At 37.5% G+C, this 25,504-nt stretch overlaps 1 protein-coding gene across 1 annotated transcript; it reads right to left on the reverse strand.

Annotated features, from left to right (window-relative positions):
- Nucleotides 1-2,305: 2,305 nt before the first annotated feature.
- LOC121421466 (probable tubulin polyglutamylase TTLL1) lies at nucleotides 2,306-23,794 on the reverse strand. The gene is made up of 13 exons (XM_041616163.1): nucleotides 23,635-23,794; nucleotides 21,100-21,165; nucleotides 19,273-19,415; nucleotides 18,718-18,822; nucleotides 17,655-17,730; nucleotides 16,922-17,056; nucleotides 12,866-12,974; nucleotides 10,028-10,108; nucleotides 8,138-8,200; nucleotides 7,176-7,262; nucleotides 6,033-6,142; nucleotides 5,195-5,248; nucleotides 2,306-3,707 (listed from the first exon to the last, which is right to left on the reverse strand). Exons 1-13 carry the CDS (start codon nucleotides 23,745-23,747, stop codon nucleotides 3,584-3,586), a joined length of 1,266 nt encoding a protein of 421 aa, XP_041472097.1. The 5' UTR covers nucleotides 23,748-23,794; the 3' UTR covers nucleotides 2,306-3,583.
- Between the last annotated feature and the right edge of the window lie 1,710 nt (nucleotides 23,795-25,504).

Genomic DNA, 25,504 nt, shown 5'->3' on the forward strand with positions numbered 1-25,504 from the left:
AGCCAGCTTTTTCCATCAAGATGCAAGATGAGATTTCTGAAATTTCTGAGTGGCATAAAATCTAGAGCTCTGGGGGGCGTTTCATGAAAGGACTCGTCGGACGTTTTATCCGACAAGTCCCATTTTATCCGACAGTTACCCATGACGAAAACCTCCGTTTGGGAACACTATACCCCAGTTTTTCCATGGACCTATTCCATGGTTTTTCTCAATCAATTCTCTTCTCCAAGTACGACAAACCCAAGTATCAAAACACCTGTTTCTTGACCTCGGTCCGAAGATAACACAACAGCCCGAGAGCGGTCCCGGCAAAGCATGCCGCCATTTTTCATTCACTTACTTTCCTTATTTCGAGGTCGATTTTCTTCGTTCGAAATTGAAAATGGAATAACATTGAATTTCTGAATACAATATGCCTTTGAAAACGTGATTAAATATCGAATACAATAATTTCATTCCGAAGGTCCTACTGCAGGCAGAGAGGTCTTACGTAATAGCACAGCTGTTGTTTATCATTTCGTCCCTGGCTCAACGCTCATAATCTGGCCTGTGGAGGTGAAATTGAGATAGCGGGGATTTCTTGGCCAAGCGGGGTTGATCAGGCGGGTGTTTCATAAAGCTGTTTGTAAGTTAAGAGCGACTGGTGATCCTGTCTTACGGTAAATGGTACACACCATTGGCGATGATCACCAGTCGTTTTTAAAGTCGCTCTTAACTTACGAACAGCTTTATGAAACGGCCCCAGGGCTTGGAAATGATCTCTCAAACACAATTTGGGGTCTAATACCGCAGTTTGCAGTCTGAACTGCGGTCTTTCTCCAAACGGGGGTTTGACGTAATGATAGGAACAGTGCCTCTCAGCCAATCAAAATCATGGAAAGATGTCAGATCTGACAACTTTTTGGATGAAAGTATTGATGAAACGCTCCCCCGACTGGCTGAATAAGGTTTTCAAAACAAACGGGCGTTGGTAATTTGAAGAGATTACCACATGGTGAGTGTGGCCTTGCTGAGGCCCAGTGTGGGGAACATCGGAATTTGTGTGGAATATGAATATCACTTGGATAAAAGAAGCTACTTTTTGAGGGCTTGCTGACTGACTGAATAGGTAGACCTAACCTGCTGGTTTACATTGTGGTTTGCATTGTGATGGCTAATGATTCTATGCTGAGCAATTAAAGGAAACCAAAATACAAGGAAAGAATCCATCTTATAAAGAATAAAATAAAAAACTTGTTTCATCGAAGTCGGTTATAAAGCGTGTTATGGAAGTTTGAAAAACTCTTGTACTTTCTAAGGGGATGCTCAAATTGGCAAACATGCTTCAAAATGGCTGGGACAACTCTGATCTCCATTGGTTTTCTACACAAATTTTCAGATTTTCCCCTTTATTTCACATTATCTCTTCCTGACCTTGACATCTGTGGTGTGGATTATATTTTCCCATGACATACATGTATGTTACGCTCAATAGGAGGCAAAATGCCATTTGAAAGATAATGGGAACAATCTTAAAACATGACACTGAAAATTTTTGTACATAACAAAAGGAGACTTGTCCACAAACTCTGCCATTCTGAATCAATTTGAGGATCCCCATAGAAAGTACAACAAGACTATTTAAACGTACATAACTTGCTTATTTCAAAACCGATTTTGTTGAAACTGAATTTAAATCATTTCTCTGAGTTTACTCTTTCCAATAAGATTGCTAAATTCTCTACTTGGGTTTTGGTTTCCTTTAGACAATAAAGGATAATAAATAATAACACACATTGTGGGTGTTCCGTTATGATAATTTCAATGGTGAGGTTTTCAAGAATATCACAGAAATTAATTAAAGTGTATCTAGCAGACTCATGATCTGCCCTTTATTTACTTTAATATTTGGATTTACTTGGATGTTGAGATGTAAAGCAATATGGTTATGTGCCCCTCATTGATTTTTCTTACATTTTGTAAGGTCTGTACTTCAGAGGATGGTTGTGCCAAAATTTTTAAAGTCCTGATTTGAAATGGTGAATTTGCCTATGACTTGTACTAATGACTAGTTGTATTGATTGGCCATGGTTTTGAGATGGGGATAATTTGAAAAAATAATAATAGTTACATTTACAAAGCACATCATACGTTGGTTTCTGAACGCTTTACATTGTAAATTTCATTAATAATAATAATAACAGCCAATTTTTATAAAGCGCTTTTCCCAGAATGGCCCAAAGAGCGTTACAGCATATTATTACCCCGGTCATTGGATTCATTTCAATCAAGCACGAAAAGTGCACAATTTCCATTCCCTGGGGAGCATTCCTTGCATTCATCACAGCCACATTATGGCGCTGGCAAAATCAAACATACAATATCTTTCGCATCCTACCGGGTTATATTACCCTGGTCATAAAATCCATCACTGTTCCATATATAAAGTGCACTATCTCCACTCCCTGGGGTGTATCCTGGCCAGGCAACCATTTATCGCTGCACACATTGCCAATCTTATCACACTGACATTCACATCCTACCGGGTACCCATACAACACCTGGGTGGAGAGTGGCAAACATGGATAAGTGCCTTGCCAAAGGACATTAGAGCCGGGTGGGATTTGGACCCTCAACTGACAAAACCACTACACCACAACACCTCCATGAAAAAGCCCTTCAAAAAGGGTCCTTGGGCCAAGTTTAATCACTCTAGCCTACATGTATATTCAAAGCTATGACCAACATTGTTCCAAATGTTTCCACTGTGACAAAAGATTCTTTTCACGACCTTTTACTCAAATCAAGCACACTTGATTTCAATCTTCTTTTTTTTTACGTGGACATCAATTAAGCCTTGTGTCATATGGATCACCAAATTGGCACTCAATAGCTTTCCTTCAATGGTTCTTTATCAGCTAGCTTTTGAGGAACAAGCGTTAACAACCCTTGATCAAAAGAAGTCACTGCAGAAGAGATCATAACCACTGATACAAAGCTGAGAATCCAAGAACTCCTGTTTTGTGTAAGTTCATGTCCATACTAGTGTTCATGACTTAAGTCATGACCATTGGGGTCCAATCCTTGATCTGTAAGGCATGTTTGAATCAGTCATGGAACACCAGGACAAATCCTACAGATAGTTTCCTACAGTCTTTCGTTTCATGAAAGGACTTGTCAGATGTTCTATTCAACAGTGCTCGTCAGCCAATCAGAATCAAGGAAAATTGTCAGATCTGTCCACGATGTTTGTCAGACAAAAATGTTTATGAAACGCTCCTCTGAACTAAGTCACAACATTCCCATGCTGGCGTTCTTTAGTTTACGTCACATCTGGGATACAATCCTAACATGTCACGGTAAGATCAGTCATTGACCACCAGCACAAATCCTAGTCTTTCAATACTAAAACTTAAGAAAGTTTTGAGTCAAGAACTTGAATATTGAGCAAATTCATTCCCCATGTTTGTATTCTTGAGCTTGCATCACGACATCTGGGAGACAATCCTAACATGTCACAGTTAGAACAGTCACTGACCACCAGGACAAATCCTAAGATAAAATCCTTAAAGTCTTTTGACACAAGCTTCGGCTTTGAGCAATTTCATTTCCACGTCGTCGTTCTTGATTTTGAGTCACGGCCTCTGGCCCCAAATAATGTTGACACGCCTGGTCGACCTTTGACCTCTCTCTCCGTGAGGTCAAGCTGGGCAAGATCTTCATCGTACCTGGATTGGGTGATAAGAAAGAGAGTGTCTAATATCATCATTATCAAATCAATACGTCTTTGACATCAGTATTAAGATAATTCTATCTATTCGTTATGGGGATTAGCAAGACAATAGAGCATTCCGAACGCATGCGAACTATAGTGATATTATATCTCTTGTGCCTAAAAGTGTTCTAATTCTATCATCTTTCTGGCATTTAATTGTGAAGTCAGGTGATAAAATATTACATTCAATAAAAAAGTTTGTTTCTCCGGGCTTGCCGGACATTGTAGCGTTATTGTCTACGTTCAACACTCAGCAAGAAGGAATTATTTTCTCATGGGGTTCAACTAATTTTTTAGCACCACTGTATGTTTTGTCATTATCTGCTTGTACTAAAATTTTATTCAACACAACAAAATCATGTAATTCAGGCTGCTAATTGGATTTTATGATAATACAATTTTATCTAATCTAATCACAAAAAACAAAACAGAGATTAAGCGATGATTTATCATAACTTAATCACAAATACAATAGACAAATGACCTACCAATGTAAAGCTTAGAATCTCCTCTTTCATCTGATATTACTTAGATTATTCCCCATTCGCGCATGAGTGAGCAAAAACAATTTAAAGAAAGGATACCAAAACTCATTTGGTGGGGAGTATCTGAATTTCAAAAAGAAAATCACATGCCTAAAAAGTTCAATATCTGCTCTTTTATTTGATACCTTAATCACAAAAAATGGTCAAGGAGTAAAAAAGTTATGTTCCCTCGGAACAAAGCTTGTATTTCCATAATTTTATTTGTTTTCACCGGTTTCCCACAGAAGCTATCGCGCGGTTAACATAAGACTTAACGCATGGCTGATCATCAACAAAATGGAGTGTTTTATGAAATAATTGAAATTCAAGCTTTATTTCAAATAACCAGAACTTTGTTTATTTCTTGACGTTTTCCTATAATTGAGGTATAAAATTAAAGAGCGGATAGTGAATTTTCTAAAAATGTGGTTTTCTTTTTGAAACCCAGATACAGCCCGCCAAATGACTTTTTGGTATCCCCTCTTCAAATTGTTTTTGCTCACTCATGCATGAATGAGAAATAATCTAAGTAATTTCAGATGAATGAGGAGATTCTAAGCTTTACAATGGTAGGTCATTTGTCTATTTTCTTCGTGATTAAGTTGCGATAAATTATCAATAAATCTCGGTTTCGTTTTTTGTCGGACGCACTTTATAATTCAAACAATAAAAAACAAATGAAATAGAGAGTGAGTGACATCATCGACTCTCATTTGGATGTAACTGGCTCGTTCATATACCTATTTCGTTAAAAATAAGCAAAGCTTTAAAATGTCATAACTTTCATATTTTACATCCGATTTTGATGAAATTTTCAGCATTGTACTTGTCTGATTTTTCTATATTGATTTAAATCAACATTTTCCTGAGGTGGACTTGACCTTTAACTTTTATGCAATGGGGCCCTCATACTTACAATAGATCATAATGTCCGTAGCATTCCTTAGGCGGTATCTTGTTCCATCTCACACTGTTAAATCACACAAACACGAAAAAGGAATAAAGCATCAGTATTCACATAATGAAAGTCTAGGAGTGCAATGGACAGAATACTCCATGAGGTGATATATGATCCATTCAACGAGGGGCAGCCATGTTGAATGGTTCGTTCATTTAATCTTTCACCGAATGAAGTATTCTGTCCATTGCACGAATGAAAAGGAGAACGGAGGCGCGATAGCTCAGTCGGCAGAGCTGGGGATTCGTATTCTGGTGACTGAGTTCAATTCCCACTTATTAGTGCCCTTTGGTAAGGCATTGATCCTCAGTACCAGGTCCTTTGGAGAGGACCTTAAGCGGTCGGTCCTCTGGTTGCTTGCTTACAAGCATTCATGCTTTCTTAGCATCAGGTAAAAAATCACCACTAATCAGTGCTGTAGATCAATGGGGGAGCATTATGGCAACCTTCAAATCTTGGCCAAGGATCGAGCAATCGAGATGAGAGTTGCTTTATTAATTTCACTATATCTTTTCAATAAATTTTTATATAAATCATAATCAATTTATTCAAAAATTAAAATTTGGCTGTGGATTTTCAAATAAAGCCCCCAAATTACCATACTAGCACAATATGCATATTCATGGGCTGAAAATTTGTCAGGATGAAGTTGTAAAAGAATGCACGCAAAAAAGAAAGAAAAAAAAATCAAAATTGCGAACATATGACCACCCGGGCCCCTCCCCATTGCCTATTCGTGACACAAGGAATGAAATATGCAATAGCATGCAGAACTATTGAGAGTATTTTTACTTACTCAGGCACTTCTCCATTTGGCATGACGATGTTGATAGTGTCATTGATGAGATTGTATTTCATGATCCGATCGTTCGCTGTCGTCGATGTCAGCGATGGAGACGCATTCACCTAGGAGAAAACAGTAAAAATTCAAAATATTTTGATTTAACCCTATCTAGGCCGGGGTATTTTGGGAGTTCCTATGGCCAGGGGGGGGCCTCCCAGGCCCCCCCCCAAGATCTCGGCCGTCGACCGCGCGATCGCGCCGAAAATTGGCACAGGGGTTGCCTGGGACATAATCTACAAGATTGTATAGTAATTTATTTCATGCGAATCGTTATTAAGTGATTATGCTAATTTATGCGTAATTAGTATGCGAAATCATACTTTTTCCTCTAACTCCCTAAATAAAGCTCCAAATGTACTAATTTTTGGTATAGAAACTCTTTGTGGTGTCCTAAGCAAGAGTACATGAAAAAATTGTGATATCAAATCATTTTCTTATGTATTATATTGTTTTTTGCAATTTCTTATGTATTTCTTTGTTTTTTGGACCTTTTGTTTTTCATTGTTTTTTCAATGAAATTTGTTGGGGACTCTTCTGTGATCATAAAAAGCATAAAATGAATACATTTAGACTAGCAAAACTAAAAATAATGATTTATGAAATTTGGTGCTTTGGGCCATTTGGGAAAAGCGCGTTATAAATATTGAGTATTATTATTATTATTAATTTGGTTGAAAACACAATTTGCATTGATTTTGTACACGAAATCACGTTTTTGAGCAATTTTCGGTCTGACATGCACTTACATAATGTTACGTAATTTCGGAACCACATACCCGGGTGACGCAAAATTGGTCTCAAAAGTTGCGCAAGACTTGAAAGTAAAAACTCAGTGAGCGGCGCGGTCAAAAAATTTCGCACGGCGAAAATATCGCGCGATTCGTTGAGGGGGGAGGGCCTCCGAGGCCCCCCCCCCCGGCCTAGATAGGGTTAAGTCCCCAGTTTTCCATCTTCCAATATGCAAATGCTGTGCTCTTCAGTGTTGTAAACATCAAATTCTTTTTTCGTCCAAATGCACAAAATATAGCTAAAATAAATATTTGTTTTCAGAATCTAACATGAAATTAGCAAAAATTAGTGTTTTTTACTACTCACTTCGATAAGCCATGGTTTCAAGTTGTCATCAATAATGATGTCATAGCCGTAGCACTCAAAGCAGTGTCGATCATTGGCCATTACACTCTGGGAGGAAAAACAAAGAGATATAAAGGCAAGGGTGAAGCAGTTAGAGATAAAGAGATATACAGACAGACAGAGAGTGAGAGACCAGAGGGGGAGGGGGTGTTTCACAAACAGTGCACATAATATGTAAGATGCAATCCCATTGATTAATACCTAGTTTACAAATGATCACAGACTCTAAGCCTAAGGCCAGTGTTCTGAAGTCGGTTTAACTTTAACTCAGGTTTAAAGTTTGGAACTTTAACTCAGGTTTAAAGTTTGGGTTTAAGTATGTATAGCCAATTGTGGCATAAATTACCAACAGTAGAGATATCATATTTCAGCTCATTTGGCTCCCAAATCATTCATAATTATCTAGGAAGTATAAGATGATTGTCTTCACCATCGATGAATCAGGAAAGAGCAAAGCAAACATAAGAAACATACAACTTAATAAAAATTTTGACACTTTTGGCTTCCCATAATTTTAGCAGAGAGTTAGACCATGGTCTGAGTTAAACCTGACTTCAGAATACGGGCCATTGTCTTTGTGAAACACCCCCTAGAGAAATTTCAGTGTGCAATCAGCAAGATTATTGGATTGTGTTGTGGCATTGAAGGTGAAAACACAATGTTATATTAGAGGCCATATTATTATTATTTGTTTGGCGTGTGCCTGTGCCTGAAAGGCAAAAAGCGAACAGAATCACTGTGACTCGCAGGTCTCTCCTCCCGATGTAACAGACCGGGGGATTGAAGTGGACCACGAAACCAAGATTTCCCCCTATACACAGTATCATTAAGAAATTGCCAACATTTGTTGAATGGTTTGTATGATTATTTCTGATTTTTTAGAGAAAATACTAAAAAAAATCTTTAAAATATATATAACTTACAGAGACAGCTCTAAGTGAATGCACAACCTGCCAGTTCATCTCATCAAACAATTTATCAGTCACCTAGTAAAAAGAATACAAAATACCAAAACCATTTCATCGTTATCGTTTTCATCATCATCATCAACACCATCATCATCGCCATCACCATAACCATCACAACCATCATCATCATTATCCTCCTCATCATCATCATCGTCATCATCGTCATCATGATCATCATGATCATCATCGTCATCATCGTCATCATCGTCATCATCATCACCATCATCATCATCATCATCACCATCATCATCATCCTCCTCCTCATCATCATCATCATCCTCCTCCTCATCATCATCACCATCATCATCATTATCATCATCATCATCATCATCATCATCATCATCACCGTCATCATCATCAACGCTGTCATCGTCATCATGACCACTACCATAATTTTCATCATCAGCATCATCATGTAACCAGTGTCTTTGCTCAGTTGGTAGAACGTCTGCCTCACAACCCGGATGTCGGGAGTGCAATGAGTTACAAAACAAATACAATGGGTGATTTCAAGTACAGTGTCTGGTGTTGGTGTTGAAAGCATGAAAAACACTGCTGAAGCGAGCTCACCGATTGCATTATCGATAGCTCATGACGTCATGCTTACATACATGTATACTGCGCTGCTGATCATCTCAACTGATATGCGAGAAGTTGTGAAAGAAAAAAGAAGGAAATTTGGGGAGAAATTGCTATAAAATCTTATCGTACAGAATGCAAAATATGCTAAAATCAATTCAAGAATCTGAAAGAGCAAATATTACTGCTCATTATTAAAAATGTTTAAAGGTCTAATGATTTGCACTCATCTTAACTGTAAAAGAGACTTTTACGGGGTATTTCATCCTGTTTGCCGCCTGTTTATGAGCTTTAAATAAAAAACACCGAACTTGAAATCATGATCACGATTCCAAATCCCTGGGGTTGGTGTTGGTGAAAGTACAGTGCAGTAGATCCTCAACACCAGTGGCTCAACACGAACTACCAGAAATATGTCATATTTTCCAAGCTCAATCCAAACACCAGCCTCATTTCAAGTACGGTGTTGTGGCTGGTGTTGTTGTAGTGACAACACCAACACATGAAGCCTGTTGCATAAAACTTTTTACCTGAGAAAACTCTGGTAAAAACTGAAAACTAAGGTTAGTCTGATTTCCGCCATTGACTTTAGCACAGGGCAAAAACTCCGGTAAAAACAACCTGAGTTTTCTCAGGTAAAAAGTTTTATGCAACGGGCCCCAGATTTCAACACTACATCTGAAACCACTTTAATAAGAATCAAACGATTCCTGAATGACATCATAAAACAGACAATCAAACAACTCATATGGCAAGTTCTCCCAAGTCTGCGCAGTCCCCCTTGTCTGCGTGACTCTAGTAAAACTTACATGTAGATATGCAATGAACACAAACTTTACGCATGTAATACATAGACAAATATTCATCGAAAAATAGGACTCAAAATGGTGGAAAAATAATTAATTTTGGGCGAATCATGTGACGGCCTCAAAATGCAACCTTTCTCATCAAAATTCCCGAAACGTGTGCAAAGTGAATGGGTGCGCAGACAAGGGGCACCATTTTTTTCTTCAATTTGAATATAACTGCCCAAGGTTTTTTCCCCAAGAAAATCACATAATTCTTTCAAATTTTTATGAGATATTTAGCACACTTACTCATAACAAAGTAAGGGACATTATCAACTGAAAGATTTTATGAAATAAAAAGAAATTTATGTCAAATCTTAACTCAAATCGTTAGGTGCGCAGACTTGGGGACCACCATCATACTATTCATACAAAGTACATCTAAAGCAATGAACTATAGAAGGGAGTGCAGTCATACCTCTTTCCCTCTGGTACCTTCTAAATGAAGCCTCAGGTTTTGAACCGTCCACTTGCCACCGTGGTGAGAATTATACTCGTCCTGCAATTCAAATTCAAATTCATTTATTTCACATCTCTAATAAACAAAAACAAGATACATTGTGATCAATCAAAATAATTCCATACACATGTAGTAATGGAGTAATGAATATTATAAAATGGGTTCAAGGATGTAGCCAATGGAGAGTGCGTATTCAAGTCACGTGTTCATGCTTTAATTATGCGCAACCTTCCAGTCGTGCATTTTTCGTGCAGCACTGTGCACTTTTTGTGCAGCACTGTGCAATTTTTGTGCAGCATTCGTTCCAATAGCACTTAAAAACTGATACGCATTCAGTAAAAGAGGCTGGCTAGGATTTTGATGCGCTTACTTAGGCGCGCATAGGAGATACATGTACGCCTGTGATGTCATAATTGATAGTCTTGTGATCTCTTCGTCTGTGCGATCGTACACAAGTTGGGATTTGAACAAGATTTCCATGAAAAATTCATTTTGCCGACCCGTTTTATAAAACAATTAATGCACATTTTAAGATTCGTGATGTTAGTGACGATGCGAGCAACTCTCGGGCATTCACAATATTATGCAAAAGCACTCGGCGCAAGCGCCTCTTGCTTTCGCATAATTGTAAAATACCCTCGAGTGTGCTGCATCGTCATAACACACTCATAAATGTGCATTAATTGTATATTGTACAATGACAAATTAACAAAAATAACAAAATACATAGGGTAATGAATGCGATGTGATGGAATAGCAAAAGCCAAATAGACCTATCTAGGCTACTCCCTGGTTAACATTCATTACTGAAAAAAAATTATTAGATTGCAAGAAACACACATTTCAAAATCAACAAAATCAGCAAACTAGTGAAAAATTTGAATAAAACATCTAAATTACATCAAAAAATATTTAAAAAGCATACACATAACACAATTATACACACCACAAATACACATAACACAATAATAATGCAATGAAAAGTCAAAAGAAACACATAGTCAAGGTCTGATAAAAATCTATCAAAGAATAATATAAAATAATCACAGATTTTTAGCTTTATTTTTAATGTCTTATTAATTGATCAAATCTTATGTTATTAAGGGAGCTGTCTTGACAAGACCTTTATGGTTGTATTACAGCTATACCTAATTTCAATACTTTTTCTATAACAATATGCATGTACATACTATTGAATTGCTTTATTTTATTTCGAATTGCATGTTTTATCCAATGTGTTGTAAAAAAATTTTAATATTGGAATTGAATAAAGTTGAACTGAACTGAATGTTAAGTTTCACAGCCCAAGTTTCCATAAATTCCTTTTTTTAGTAGTTACTTGACAAATTTTTGTTTTTAGAAAAAAAAATGTATACAAAATAATAGCTAGGATGATATCTTGAATGCACAAATGAATTTAAAATTAAGTGAGAAAACAATGTTATTAAAAAAGAGTTTTGTTTTAGGTTAACAGGGTTCCCAGCTTTTCAAGATAACAAAATTCCCTGACTTTTCCCTAAGGAAGTTTAAATTACATGTATTTTCAGTATAAAAACTATAAAGTAAAACTTATTAGTACCACCAAAACCAGTCATTCCATGGATGTTGTTTTGACATGCAACAAAATATAACAAGAGTCTGACTGAATACCATGCTTTTGACTTTTGGGCTGATCAAAATTCCCTGATTTTTTCCTTGTTTAAAGCATTTTCTCCTGATTTGTGGTATTTTGAAAATAAAATTTGTAGAATTATGTTCGACGATCAATTGCTTAGTTTGTGTTACGTGCCCCTGATTGGACGTTGATTTACGGAAGCTATCGTTCCCAAGGCTAACATAGAGGGCGTCCTGACTCCCAATCCCAAACCCAGTGCCAATCCTTCGAGGTTCGGAGATCAGAGCATTGGCCCTGGGTTAGGGACTAGGAGTCTGGGGCTCGTAACACAAAGCTTAGTAATGATCGTAGAACATTTTTCTACGATTAATTCCATTGACTACAATGTACAATCAAGCATGAAAATCAAGCGTACAATTAATCATTATTCTTTGTGTTACGTGACCCTGGGGCCTGTTGCATAAAACTTTTTACCTGAGAAAACTGGTAAAAATAACCCGAGTTTTCTCAGGTAAAAGGTTTTATGCAACGGGCCTCTGGTGGGTGTTTCATAAAGCTGTTCATAAGTTAAGAGCGACTTACAGAACGACTGGTGAACCTTTCTTACAAGCAAAAATTAATCTCCAATGAACAATGGTGAATATCATTCATCACAACAAAGGATCACCAGTCTTTCTTAAAGTCACTCTTAACTTGCGAACATACTTATGAAACAGCCCCCAGGATCCCTCTATGTTAGCTTTGGGATAGAGAGATTCCATACAACAAGGCCCAATCTGGGACCCGTTTCATGAAGAGTTACAACTGTTGTAACTTTGCCATTAATGGCAACTACCTTGGCAACAGGGCTAGGCAGCCAATCAAAATCAATGTTGCCATGGTAGTTGCCATAATGGCAAAGTTACAACGGTTGTAACTCTTTATGAAACGAGCTCCTGGGTCCCGTAACACAAAGGTAATGATTGATTGTATGCTTAATTATCACGATTGATTGTACATTAAAGTCAATGGAATCCATCCTAGAAAAATGTTCTACGATCATTGCTAAGCTTTGTGTTATGGGCCTCAGGACTACCCCTAAATCACTGTAAGCCCATAGAAAAAAATAATATCAAGGTAGAATATCATACATGTAGCTGTAAAGAAAATATCTTCTAAATCTTCTAAAGAACAGAACTCACCCCATGTTTCTGAATTGATACATTGGTCAGATGAATAAACATGTTATCAAGTTCGTTCACGTTAGCGCTGTATTTGACTGTACAGAAACGACAGAAACCTTGTCGGTATCTATACCGAAAAATAAAAACAAAAATCAACCGTGAATGCGAGAAAATGACAGATGATTCAAAGCTGCAAAATTTTTATAGGAAGAGAAAATTGGCACATTGTACATCCAAAATTCATGTTTCCATTAATATTTTGTAGCTGGGCTGATAAAACCTTGTATCTCAAAATTCAAACTTTTTGATGAAAGCTCAGAATAAGCAAGTTTTTATGGGTAGCAAGAAGCAACCTTCTTCTGCCTGGATAGAGTTCTTGTATCAAGACTAAGAGCTGCTAACCTGAACAAAAACATTGCAGCATTTTAAAGCTGAATATCAGTATTTTGGTGAGGAAATCAGTATTTTCAAAGAAACACCATAGGACGGCACATAAAACCAAAACTTTAGAAAATCAGTATTTTGCATGAAACCATCAGTATTCTTATCATTTTTCAGTACTAAATATTAAAGGAAAACCATACTACTTGGCAGCTTTGCAGACTGTATCAGATGATAACAGACTGCCACTATTGCTATATTTTTAAAATACAGCTTTTTCTAAAATGATCTCACAATTTCATAAGTTCAGATATGAGGTTTCACAGACCAGCCACAATTGTATTTTCTCAATCAACCTTTTTTTAAAAAAATTCTTATCTTTTCAAAATACATCAATCATTATAATGCAACATGATGCATTATGTTGTTCCAAAAAAGCTGCCCAAGGGCTTGCTACGAGTCGTGTAAGAAACAATCTATGTAACTTAAATATGATTTTTGTAATTACTGTAATAATACTTGTATGTTTCATGATTTTTGATTACATGTAATTGTGTAACCTTTGCTTTGAATGTGATTTACTGTGTAAACCCTGATTTGGATGTGAATAAATCCTCTAATAGAGGCAAAAAAAAATGTTGTATTCCAAAAGCTCCACTGTCAGACCTTCTTCTCATCTACTTAAACGGACTTAAATCAGGGTTCCCAGCTTTTCAAGAAAACGAAATGTCCTGATTTTTCCCCGATGAAGTTTAGAAATTCTGATATGTAAACCCATTCCCAGTTTTGCATGTTTTCTAAGTTGTTGCAGTGAATTACATCTATTTGCAGTATAAAAACAATAATGTAAAACTAATCAGTACCACCATAACCAGTCATTCAATGGATGTTGTTTTGATATACAACAAAGTATAACAGAGTCTGACTGACTAACGTGCTTTCGACTAGTGGGCTGATCAAAACTCCCTGATTTTTCCCTCATTTGATGCATTTTTCCCTGATCTGAGATGATTTTGATCGAATTCCCTGATTTTTCCCCAACTGGACAAAAAGTAAAATAAAATTCGCTGATTTCCATAATGTCCCTCATAGGCTGGGAACCTTGTAAATACCACATCGCAAGGTGGATTTCCAAAACTGGTTAGGAAGACGTCTTAAGATCGCTTTGAGCATTTCACTACACAGTCCTGGGGGGTGTTTCACAAAGATTTAAGTATACTTAGGTCGCACTTAAATGTCGACGCGTACATTATATGCAACGCGCAATCTTATTGTTCAATACGCAGTAGTGCGCATCCTCTCGGAATGATCTGACCAATGCTGTCATGCCTTTTATACTGCGCGCAACAAGACATTTAAGTGCGCCTCTAAGTCATACTTAAATCTTTGTGAAACACCCCCCTGGTTTTCACTAAACTGGTTTAAAAAAGTAGATGGGAAGGGGTTTAACTATAATAAATCCCTCAAAAAAAGTTTTGCAACTCAGTTTTGGGGGATGATATATTTTTGGTTAATAATATAGGATATTTATATTGCGCACATTTCCACTTTGTTAGGTGGTCAAGGCGCTCCTATATTACCCGGCTAAGCTAGGCGTTCATAGCGCACACAGCTTCTTAAGGAATTACTTCCTACCGGTACCCATTTACCTCACCTGGGTCGAGTGCAGCACATCGTGGATCAGTTTCTTGCTGAAGGAAATTACGCCATGGCTGGGATTCCAACCCACGACCCTCTGTTTCAAAGTCCAAAGACTAATCCACTGGGCCACAACGCTCCACGTTAATGAAGTATAAAAGATGAAACTGGTATCATTGGAAAGCTGAATCATTCTTCTTTACAATGACATGTCATTTGCTGTGATTATGTAATCATGGAATATGCAATCACCCTGAACATTGAGAAAAGTCAGAAGTGAAATGTTGCAAAATGCATTGATTTCTAACAAGAGTCTCCATTTCTATAGAATTTCCACCATGCACTGCATGCAGGTGACAGTAAATGCGCTCGGTCCATCCTCGAAAGAATTGGAAATTCGCTATTGGAAACGACGCATTTTGCAACATTTCATTTCTAACATTGCTGCGTATTATCATGTCTGTGTATTTCATGATAACACTAGCATTACAAATGATACATGATTGTAAAGAAGAATAATCATGCTTTCTAAAGATATCACTTTTCCATATGATGATGGCACACTAAGAAATTTATTAGCACTCAAACTTGAGTTGCAGAACTTTTTTTGAGGGGTTTACATGTAGATTCTACTTTGTTTGAGAAATTGTTCACAAGAGATGAAATGTGCAATGTTTAACTAATAAATATATTTCATAACATAAATAAATAATGTTATATGTTTGTCTGCAATGATGTTCCCAAATCCCTTCATTATCAAATTTGGATCCCATTTCATAAAGACCACAATTTCTTCAACAAGTCCATCAGCCAATCAAATCAAATAATTTCAGGAGCATTGAAACTGTTATTGCAAATTTGTTATTACAAAGAGTTTTATAAAACGGACCCCAGTTTGTTGTATTTATACCTGGGATGTAGGCAAGGCCAGCCTCGAGACCAAATTTGCCGGCCCTCACCCCCGGGGCCGAGTCACATGTACAAAGTCCACATGGGAATAAGTTTTCTTCAGGGACCCTGTGACTTGGAACTCCCGGCCTCAACTACAACCCTGCTTCATACGGAAGGGGGTCTTAAAGCCTGTGTATAGCTTTGGTAAAGGGTCAATAATGTGATTGATAATCGAATATCATCTATTATGACAGTCTTACTGAAGCGTAGAGACCGTTAGATATTTTTCCAACTGCACTTCTCTGAGAAAATTTCAAATATTCAAATCTTGGATATATAGCGCCCTCTCTCGACGATGCTTGTTTTAAATTAAAAAAATGGGCATTCAAGCACTTATCTTATAAATTTAGTGATTAGATATCCAAAAGTTACAGACAAAGAACATATCTTGAAAGTTTCAGCCCATTCCATGATTTGGAATAAGATTTAATTGAAAGACAAAAACACACAGATACTTTAATTTGATCGGGTGACCCGATCAAGTTAAATTTCCATGTAAAATCGCAAAATTTATCCTGTAAAACACATTTTCATTTCATATCCTCCACATCATAACTGTTATAGGGCATATCCATTCATATTAGCTAGCAATGAATTGAAATAGTGATAGATGCATTTTGGTGGATTTACCAAAACTATAGACAAGCTTTAATGTTTAAAGCTACACACTACTCCGTCACGCATGCAATTTCAATGGCAAAATGCACACTCCGTGTGTGGAACTGTGAGTGCAGAGTAACAAACGATTCCTATTTAATTTTCTACAGAGGCTGCAATAAAAACTGAAAAAAAAAACAGCAACTGTTTGACATTTTAGAGTCATATTCACTTTAATTTCATATTTTGCTATAATAATAGGAACATATTTTAGAAATTGAGCATGATAAATCAAGAGCATAGCTTTAGGACCCCTTCTTCATCGGGCTGCACAATCAAGTGATGTTCGGACAACAAGGCAGGATTTTCATATTAGTGAGATCTGTGATACAAAAGGATCTTCAACCACAAATTAGTGAAAGATAATTTATTCAAAAATAAAATTGGCACAGTTTTCATCATTTGTAAACAAATCGTGCAGCTTTAGGTCCCCACCATCATACTTACAAATAACATTTAAGCGGTCTGTATGATGTGACTAGGACGTAGATTCGTAGATCAAACTTTTTTCCTCCGATCAGTAGCGGGTTATCAATGTACTTTGAGATCACATAGGCATCCTTAGCAGAAGGAGCTTGGAACCTGGCCGAGGAAAATGAAAATCAATATTTTATAGTTTAAAACGAAAGTTTTACTTTCATTTCCATCGTTAATATTACAAACAAATACAAATCAAACATACATGATACATATAAACAAAGGAAGTTTGAAGATGCCCAGAGTTAAATACAGATATGATTTGAACTCAGTCAAAACATTGATAAGCTTGAATAAAAAATCTAAGAAGTCAGATAAACATGTACACTTATTCTTCATCATCACCATCATCATCCTCCTCCTCCTCATCATGATTATCACCTTTACCATCATCATCATCACCACCACCACCACCAACACCACCATTATCATCATCTTCATCATCATTATCATCACCATCATCATCATCACCACCACCACCACCAACACCACCATCATCATCATCTTCATCATCATTATCATCACCATCATCATCATCACCACCACCACCACCAACACCACCATCATCACCATCATCATCATCACCACCACCACCATCATCATCACCATCATCATCATCACCACCACCACCATCATCATCACCATCATCACCACCACCACCAGCATCATCATCATCTTTCATCATCATTATCATCATACTCACGATGATGTCTTGCTATCCCTTGACCATTTCTTGATTTGAGAGAGTTTGTTGATTAGAAAGATGCCTATGCCGCGAGCTGAAGAAAGAGAAAGACGAAAATAAAGTAAACAATAAGTGAGTGGAATAGGGCAAAGCTTAAAGCATGCCTGTTTCAGGAGGAAATTATTTGTGTAAGTATCCTCTTGCCTGTTTGGTAAATGTAAATTTAAAAAAATACTGACATTTACTATCATTATAGCGCCATCATTTTCATTTTGGTAAAACAATTCAAGTTGTTTAAAAAGACATAGACAAAGAAAGAGAGAGACTTCTGACTTGCTGTCAAAGAAAATTTTAAGAGATAACAAATTTTAGACCAAGTGGAAGCGATTCCACAAATTTGGTCCCTGTGGCAAGATAAAATAAAAGAAATGGAAGAGGAGGGGAATAGAAAGAGAAGAGAGAGGAGGTGGTGAGAGGGTCACAGAAAGACAAATATAGACGGAGACAGACAAATAAGAGGAGACAGAAAGATATAGGTCGATACAGATATATGAGGAGACAGACAGATATAGGAGACAAGACAGATATAAGAGGAGACAGATATAGGGGTAAACAGACAGATATAGGAGGAAATAGACAGATACAGAAGACAGATATAGGAGACAGACAGATATAAGAGGAGACAGACATGAGACAGACAAATATATGAGGAGACAGACAGACAGGTACAAACAGATATAAGAAGAGACAAAGAGATATAGGACACATACAGATATAAGAGACAGAGAGATATAGGAGACAGACAGATATAAGAGGAGAAAGACAAATATAGGAAGAGACAGACAGATATGAGAGGAGACAGACAGATAAAGGTGGAGACAGACAGATATAAGAGGAGACAGAGAGATAAAGGTGGAGACAGACAGATATAAGAGGAGACAGATATACATGTAGGAGAATGAAAGATAGAGGAGACTCATGAGGGTGACAGATATAGGAGACAGAATGGATTGATGGAGAAGACAGACAGATATAGGAGACTGACAGTAATAGATGGATGGTTGGATAGAGAGGGTATTACCTTTTCCTGTAGGCTTCATGATCCAGGTACTAGACGGATTCTTCCTAAACTCTTCAACAAACAGGTTATAGTCAGCTGGCAGTAAGAAAGTGACTGGGATAAAGTCTAACCAAAATCAAGATAAAAAAAGAAAAGATAGTAATAAATGATAATAATAGCGGTGTACATATTTACCCAGGGTAGCCACTTCAGTTCGAAAAAATTGTTCTCCCGGCAGGCCCTGCAGTGATTATTACCTTGGCTTTAGCTCAGCTACATAGGCGCTCAAGCATTCAAGGAATTTCTTCATACCGGGATTGGATACCCATCCACCTTACCCGGGACCGACCGCTCAAACCAAATCAAACCAAACCCAACCCATCCCAAAAAAACAAAAAACCAACCAATCTATAGTTACAAATAAAGAAGTAAATAAATAAACAAATATAAACATAAATGAATGAAACAATGAATGAATGATTAAATGAATAAACAAAAAGATAAATAAGTGAATACAGACTTACTAATCAATCATTCAGTCACCCAATTAATAAATAAATAAAATCAATGAAATACCTAAGTGCATGTATTTGCCCTGTTCATCCTTCTCAGCCAGAGGGCTCCCTTCCTTCTCAAGATCTTTCCGATAACGTTTAATATTCTTCACCATCAAGTCCTTGCGTGTCAGCTCATAATGGTTAGGGAAGTGGTTCAAAACTCTGGTGAACAACAAGAACAATGTAGAAGTTTACAAAACAGGTACGATTGAGTTGTTTTTGATTTGATTTATTCACTTCTGCATTCACATCAGTAGCAGAATTACAAACTGGACCACACGGGTCGTGTGGTCCAGTGGTTAGAGCATTGGACTCATAATCGCAAGGTTGTGAGGTCGAATCCCAACTCTGCCATTGTCTCCACTTTGATAAAAAGTGATATCTGTCGTCTATTACGTCAGCCACTATGACTGATTAACCTAGACGTAAAATGTTTCCAAGGTAATTGGTTATATACCAGCTTGGCGTTTACCAGCAAAAAATGCTGTCCTGCCGAGTTCCTACGGGAGTTACCACAAACAGAAACAGTAATACATATAGCAAAATAATAATAGTCGTATAGTATAAATATTGTAAATCAATATCAACAAGATACATTATACATTTTTCCAAACAAGATTATTCAAACAATGATAGGCAGAGTAGCAGTAGTACCCCCACCCCACCCATTCATGGAAAGTGTTTCTCTTAAATTTATATTTTGAAGAAAAAAAATCTTCTGGGGATGTATGTAAGTCTGATTTTGGACTGATATAACTCACCTCTTATGCTTGTAAAAAAAAAAAGAAGAGAAAAAATTGAATCATTGAACCTTCCAAAAATGTATGTAATTCTGGATCTATCCAGGTGAAATACATGCATTCAAGATGGTGAGGGCTATTAATAAAACAGGCTGTCTAAATATGCATTGATTGGGCAAAGGATGGCATCCCCCCGGGGGGGCACTCAGTATATACCGTAATGCATAGTGGGTATGTGCCGCGGAGGGGACCCCCATTTTCACACTCAAATTTCCGTTCCAAGGCATAGCATTTTTGCCTTGTTGAGAAAAAGAACAAAGAAAGCCGCTCCAAGGCATAGCATTTTCTTCTTATCGAGAAAAAAGAAGAGGGAAATCCGCTCCAAAGCTTCGCATATTTTTCGTTACGCAGCTCCGATCGCATTGAATGAGCTGCAATTTTGGTGAAAAGCGGCCGCAGAGCTCCCCCGGCGGAGGCCGCGCTAGCTGCATCATGCACGCATGACCGTTCCTTAGGGATGCATACGCACTCACACGCTGGCGATCCGTTCCAAGGACCCCCGTTTTCACAAACATTTGTCGTTCCGAAGCCCGTTCCGAGGACCCTCCTTTTTACAATAAGCCCGCTCCAAGGCCCCCGTTTTTTGTCTTGGCTGCGGCACACCCCCACCACATTTTTGGTCGAGTGCCCCCCCCCCCCCCCGGGGGCATCCCATATCATCAAACTTTGCAGAACTGGAAATCAGAGTCCCTGTTTCACAAAGACTTGTTAAAATCTAGTACTATGAACAAGTCTACTACAAGCCAATCAAATTGAATGATTTCAGTAGCTTGAAACCGTTTTTTTTGCAAATTAGTAATCATATCAGGGGGGTGTTTCACAAAGATTTAAGTATAACTTAGAGTCGCACTTAAATACCGAGTTGCGTACGGTATGAAAGGATTGACCGCATTGGTCAGATTGTGTCATGACGCCGCGCACTAATGCGTATCTATCAATAAGATCGCGCGTGGCACGCGTCGACATTTAAGTGCGACCTAAGTCATACTTAAATCTTTGTGAAACACCCCCCAGGTTTTAAGAAATGGACCAAGATCTTGACTTACTGGTCATCTTGCATGCGATAGCCGCTGTCAACATTGAAGATATTTCTAGTGGTTCCTACAGTACTCCTGAAACAACAAATCAAAAAAGAGAAAAATGAAGAGAGAGAGAGAGAGAGAAATAGAAAGGGAGGAGTCTTCTTTTCATTTGGCAACCAATCAATTCGACTATTTTCGCCATCATAAATATTATGATGGCAAACATATTCAAAGCAGAAAATAGAGCAGACTACATAATTATTCTTTTTTTCAGACTTCTATTCAAGATTTCTAAATTTGCAAAGTGTAGGATGAATCAATATTACATTGTTTTAACGCTTGACCTTACAATGTATAGAATCTACGCGATGGAATTGGATTCTCTTCAATGTTTTTAAAGGGCACCTGATCAAAATAAAACAGAGTCAAACCTATCACAGCAGCCACCTGTCTATAGTGAAAACCTCTAGTCGCCACCTAAATTGTCTATTTGAAAGAATTGTGTGTACAGTGTGCTACTAACACAAAGATACTACAAGGGGAAGATCAGACAGTACATGGACCATGCAATGAAACGCTTGGGAAGAGCGCCCTGCAGCATTGAGTAACGAACGGCCTTTTTTACCTTTGCGTATCGCTGTATGGTTGGGTACAAAACATATGAGACTAATGCTGAAGTATGATTTTTACATTTAAAAATTTTGTTTATTCAATTTTTCTTCTTAAATTAGAGATAAATATATTTCAGAGGTTTCTGGGTAACTTAAGACAGAATGATCCCCACGTGCCGCCCTAAGGACCTCTCCAAAATCCCTTCTCATTTTCCCCATGTTTTATACACAGCCATGTGCCAATGTGCGATGTTTTACTTACTAAACACTAGTGGGCGCCTTCCCCATTGAGAGCATTAATCGAGCATTTAAAAAAAATCACCGAAGTGTCAGATTTTCCCCTTGTAGAGGCCACCTGTCTAAAGTAGCCATTAAGTCATTTTTCTGCTCCTTCAGATGCCCTTAAAAAAATGTTGGCTGTAGACCTCTATCTGCATACTGTTCTCTTACTTTGATCTAGGCCTATATCTACAAACTACATGTACACACAGTTCTAAAACCTTTTCCAAGTAAAACAGGAATGGGCAGAATATTTAGAGACTTTGTTGAATTTCTATATATCAAATTACTTTATCTACAAAAAGGCAAGACATAAATTTTTTTTTGCTGTAACCCCTCCCCCCAAAAAAAATGTGTCGGTCAGTCCTACTTTTCTGTCCATGTCATGGATGATTTTCTTCTGCAATCTGCACCATTTGCTAGTAAAAAAAAAAGAAAATAAGGTGGGTTGGCACAATTTTTTGTGGGGGAGAGTAAAATTTGAATTACAAAAAGGTTGGCAGGTTCGAGCAGGGTCACTCAGGTTATGGAAAAAAAATTGGGGCATAAGCCATAACTTAGTTCTCAAATTGCCCATTTTCTTTTCTTCTCTGACTGAGCTGTGTAGATCTATTGTGCTTTCTTCGATCCTGAACTTGAAGATTCTTTCAGAACTATCTTAAAGAAGAATAAATACATCAATGAGAAAGGACGTTGTACAAGAAATCATAATTCAAATTTTACAAACATAACTTGAAACAAAAATTAATGGCCAATTTTTAAAGAGTTTTGGTGTTGTACATGAAGGCTCCTACTTGAATTTGTATTGTAGTTAGTCTCACTAGATTCTAACTGCGTTGCAGGTTTAAGTCTAAGATGATCTATTCGAGTGTAAATTGTAATTCACATTATTGGCCTTAAAATTAAATTTGGTAAATTCATGTGGGCTTTAACTTTAACCTATTTTGATAAAATTAGCGTTCCATTGCTGATTCATTGATTCAATCACTGACAGTAAACGTAACCGATCAAAGCCAGCATAGACCAAAAGCTTCGGTATCTGTTTTGTTGGTTGTTCAGCTGAACTTCGTTGGCTTCACTCACCAAATACAGAGACCGAAGTTCTAGCGCGATCTGTACAGGGGACTCAATGGCCATATGTTTATGTACTTAAGATCGGATAAAACGGGGAAGTGAATTTGCACGACAGCCGAGGTAAGTCACTGTTTTTGTTCCTTTTAACTTCATTTTTCTCCGTTTTTTGGCAATTGATGCCAAGAGGGAATATAAATTTGCACTCTGTCTCTGGTCACTAGTATAGGCCCTAATTTTCGAAATTTTTATTCATTAAAGACAAAAATTGAAGAGCCCCGACGGGGGGATTTTGCATTGCAAGTCCCCTAATGGTGGCTGCACGATAGCGAGCCGTCTGTGTACGAGGAGAAATTAAAAAAAAATGTTAAAAAACTCCTCGAAACAGACGGCTGCCAGCTGTCTAAGCCGGCTAGGCTTGCGCGGCACCCGAGCTAGCGGTTACAGATGTACCGGGTACCTTATTTCTCCGCCTGTACTTCAGGCACGAAGACCTAACAAATAACGGGTCAATGTCCAGCTCTGCTGCCGCCCGAATTGAGAAGGCTACCCAAACGAATAAAATCTAACAAAGTTAATAATAAATACATGATCTCACCAATAAAAATTCCAGTCATCGTCCCCGCCTACTTGAACCCATCCTCGCTTGTCGAAATTTCCAACAAGAACAGTTTTATCCAGATCTGTCGCATAGCGGATTTTGGCTGCCATTTTCGCGTTCCTACACCTAGCGACGATTACACTAGCTAGTCTTCGATCGCAAACATTTATTTGTAATTTCGGCTATTAATATTTTGAAATACACGTGTAGTGCATGAAAGATAATAGATTTTTTTGTATTTTCTTTAATTCTTTAAAAGTTTTTTGTTAATATTTATTTATCAGTCAGGATGAAAACAGTTTTGTGAAAAAGTTCTAACGTAAGACTACAACTCCTCCTCTCATATTGGAATTGTAACTAATAAAAAAAAAAGCTGAATATATCACAAATGATGCCTGGTATACTGAGAATTCAAAGTATCCCCTCTTATTAGAATGTTTTTCTTTTATATAATATCACACAGATCGTCGATCAACAACTTTATCGTGTTCGGGAAGTATTCCCCCTATTGTTGCTGATATCTTATTCCTCAATTTTTTTTGTTTCATATGTATTTAAATGTTTTGATTGTTTTTTCATAGAAAAAAGGAAATGAATATATAAGAAATAATAAAAAAAGTATTAAAATAATAATAATGATAATAAATAAAATTGTTGACCTACTTTTCATACAGTGAGTGGCAAAAATAGTCAATCATGACTTATGCCAAATCATCATCATCGTCAATATCATCACCATCATCATCATCACCATCATCATCATCGTCAATATCATCACCATCATCATCACCACCATGATCACCATCATCACCATCATCATCATCATCACCATCATCACCATCATCATCATCATCGTCATCATCATCACCATCATCATCATCATTATCATTATCATCACCATCATCATCCTCCTCCTCCTCATCATCATCATCGTCATCACCATCATCATCATCATTATCATCACCATCATCATGCATCCTCCTCCTCCTCATCATCATCATCGTCAATATCATCACCATCATCCTCATCATCATCATCATCCTCAATATCAACATCATCACCATCATCATCATCATCACCATCATCATCATTATTATTATCATCACCATCGCCACCACCACCACCATCAGCATCATCGTCAATATCATCATCATCATCATCATCATCATCATCATCATCATCATCATCGTCAATATCATCACCATCATCATCATCATCATCACCATCATCATCATCATCATCACCATCATCATCATTATCATTATCATCACCATTGCCGCCACCACCACCACCATCAGCATCATCATCATCATCATCATCATCATCATCACCATCATCATCATCATCATCACCATCATCATCATTATCATTATCATCACCATCGCCGCCACCACCATCACCATCAGCATCATCATCCTCATCATCATCATCATCATCACCATCATCATCATTATCATCACCATCATCATCGTCAATATCATCACCATCATCATCATCACCATCATCACCATCATCACCATCACCATCATCATTATCATCACCATCATCATTCTCCTCATCATCATCATCATCGTCAATATCATCACCATCATCCTCCTCCTCATCATCATCATCATCATCGTCAATATCATCACCATCATCATCATCATCATCGTCATCATCATCACCATCATCCTCCTCCTCCTCCTCCTCCTCATCATCATCATCATCGTCAATATCATCACCATCATCGTCATCATCATCATCATCGTCGTCAATATCATCACCATCATCATCATCATCACCATCATCATCATCATCATCGCCATCATCATCATTATCATTATCATCACCATCGCCACCACCACCACCATCAGCATCATCATCA

The sequence above is a fragment of the Lytechinus variegatus genome, chromosome 9, assembly GCF_018143015.1.
Source record: "Lytechinus variegatus isolate NC3 chromosome 9, Lvar_3.0, whole genome shotgun sequence".
Taxonomy (NCBI): Eukaryota; Metazoa; Echinodermata; class Echinoidea; order Temnopleuroida; family Toxopneustidae; genus Lytechinus; species Lytechinus variegatus.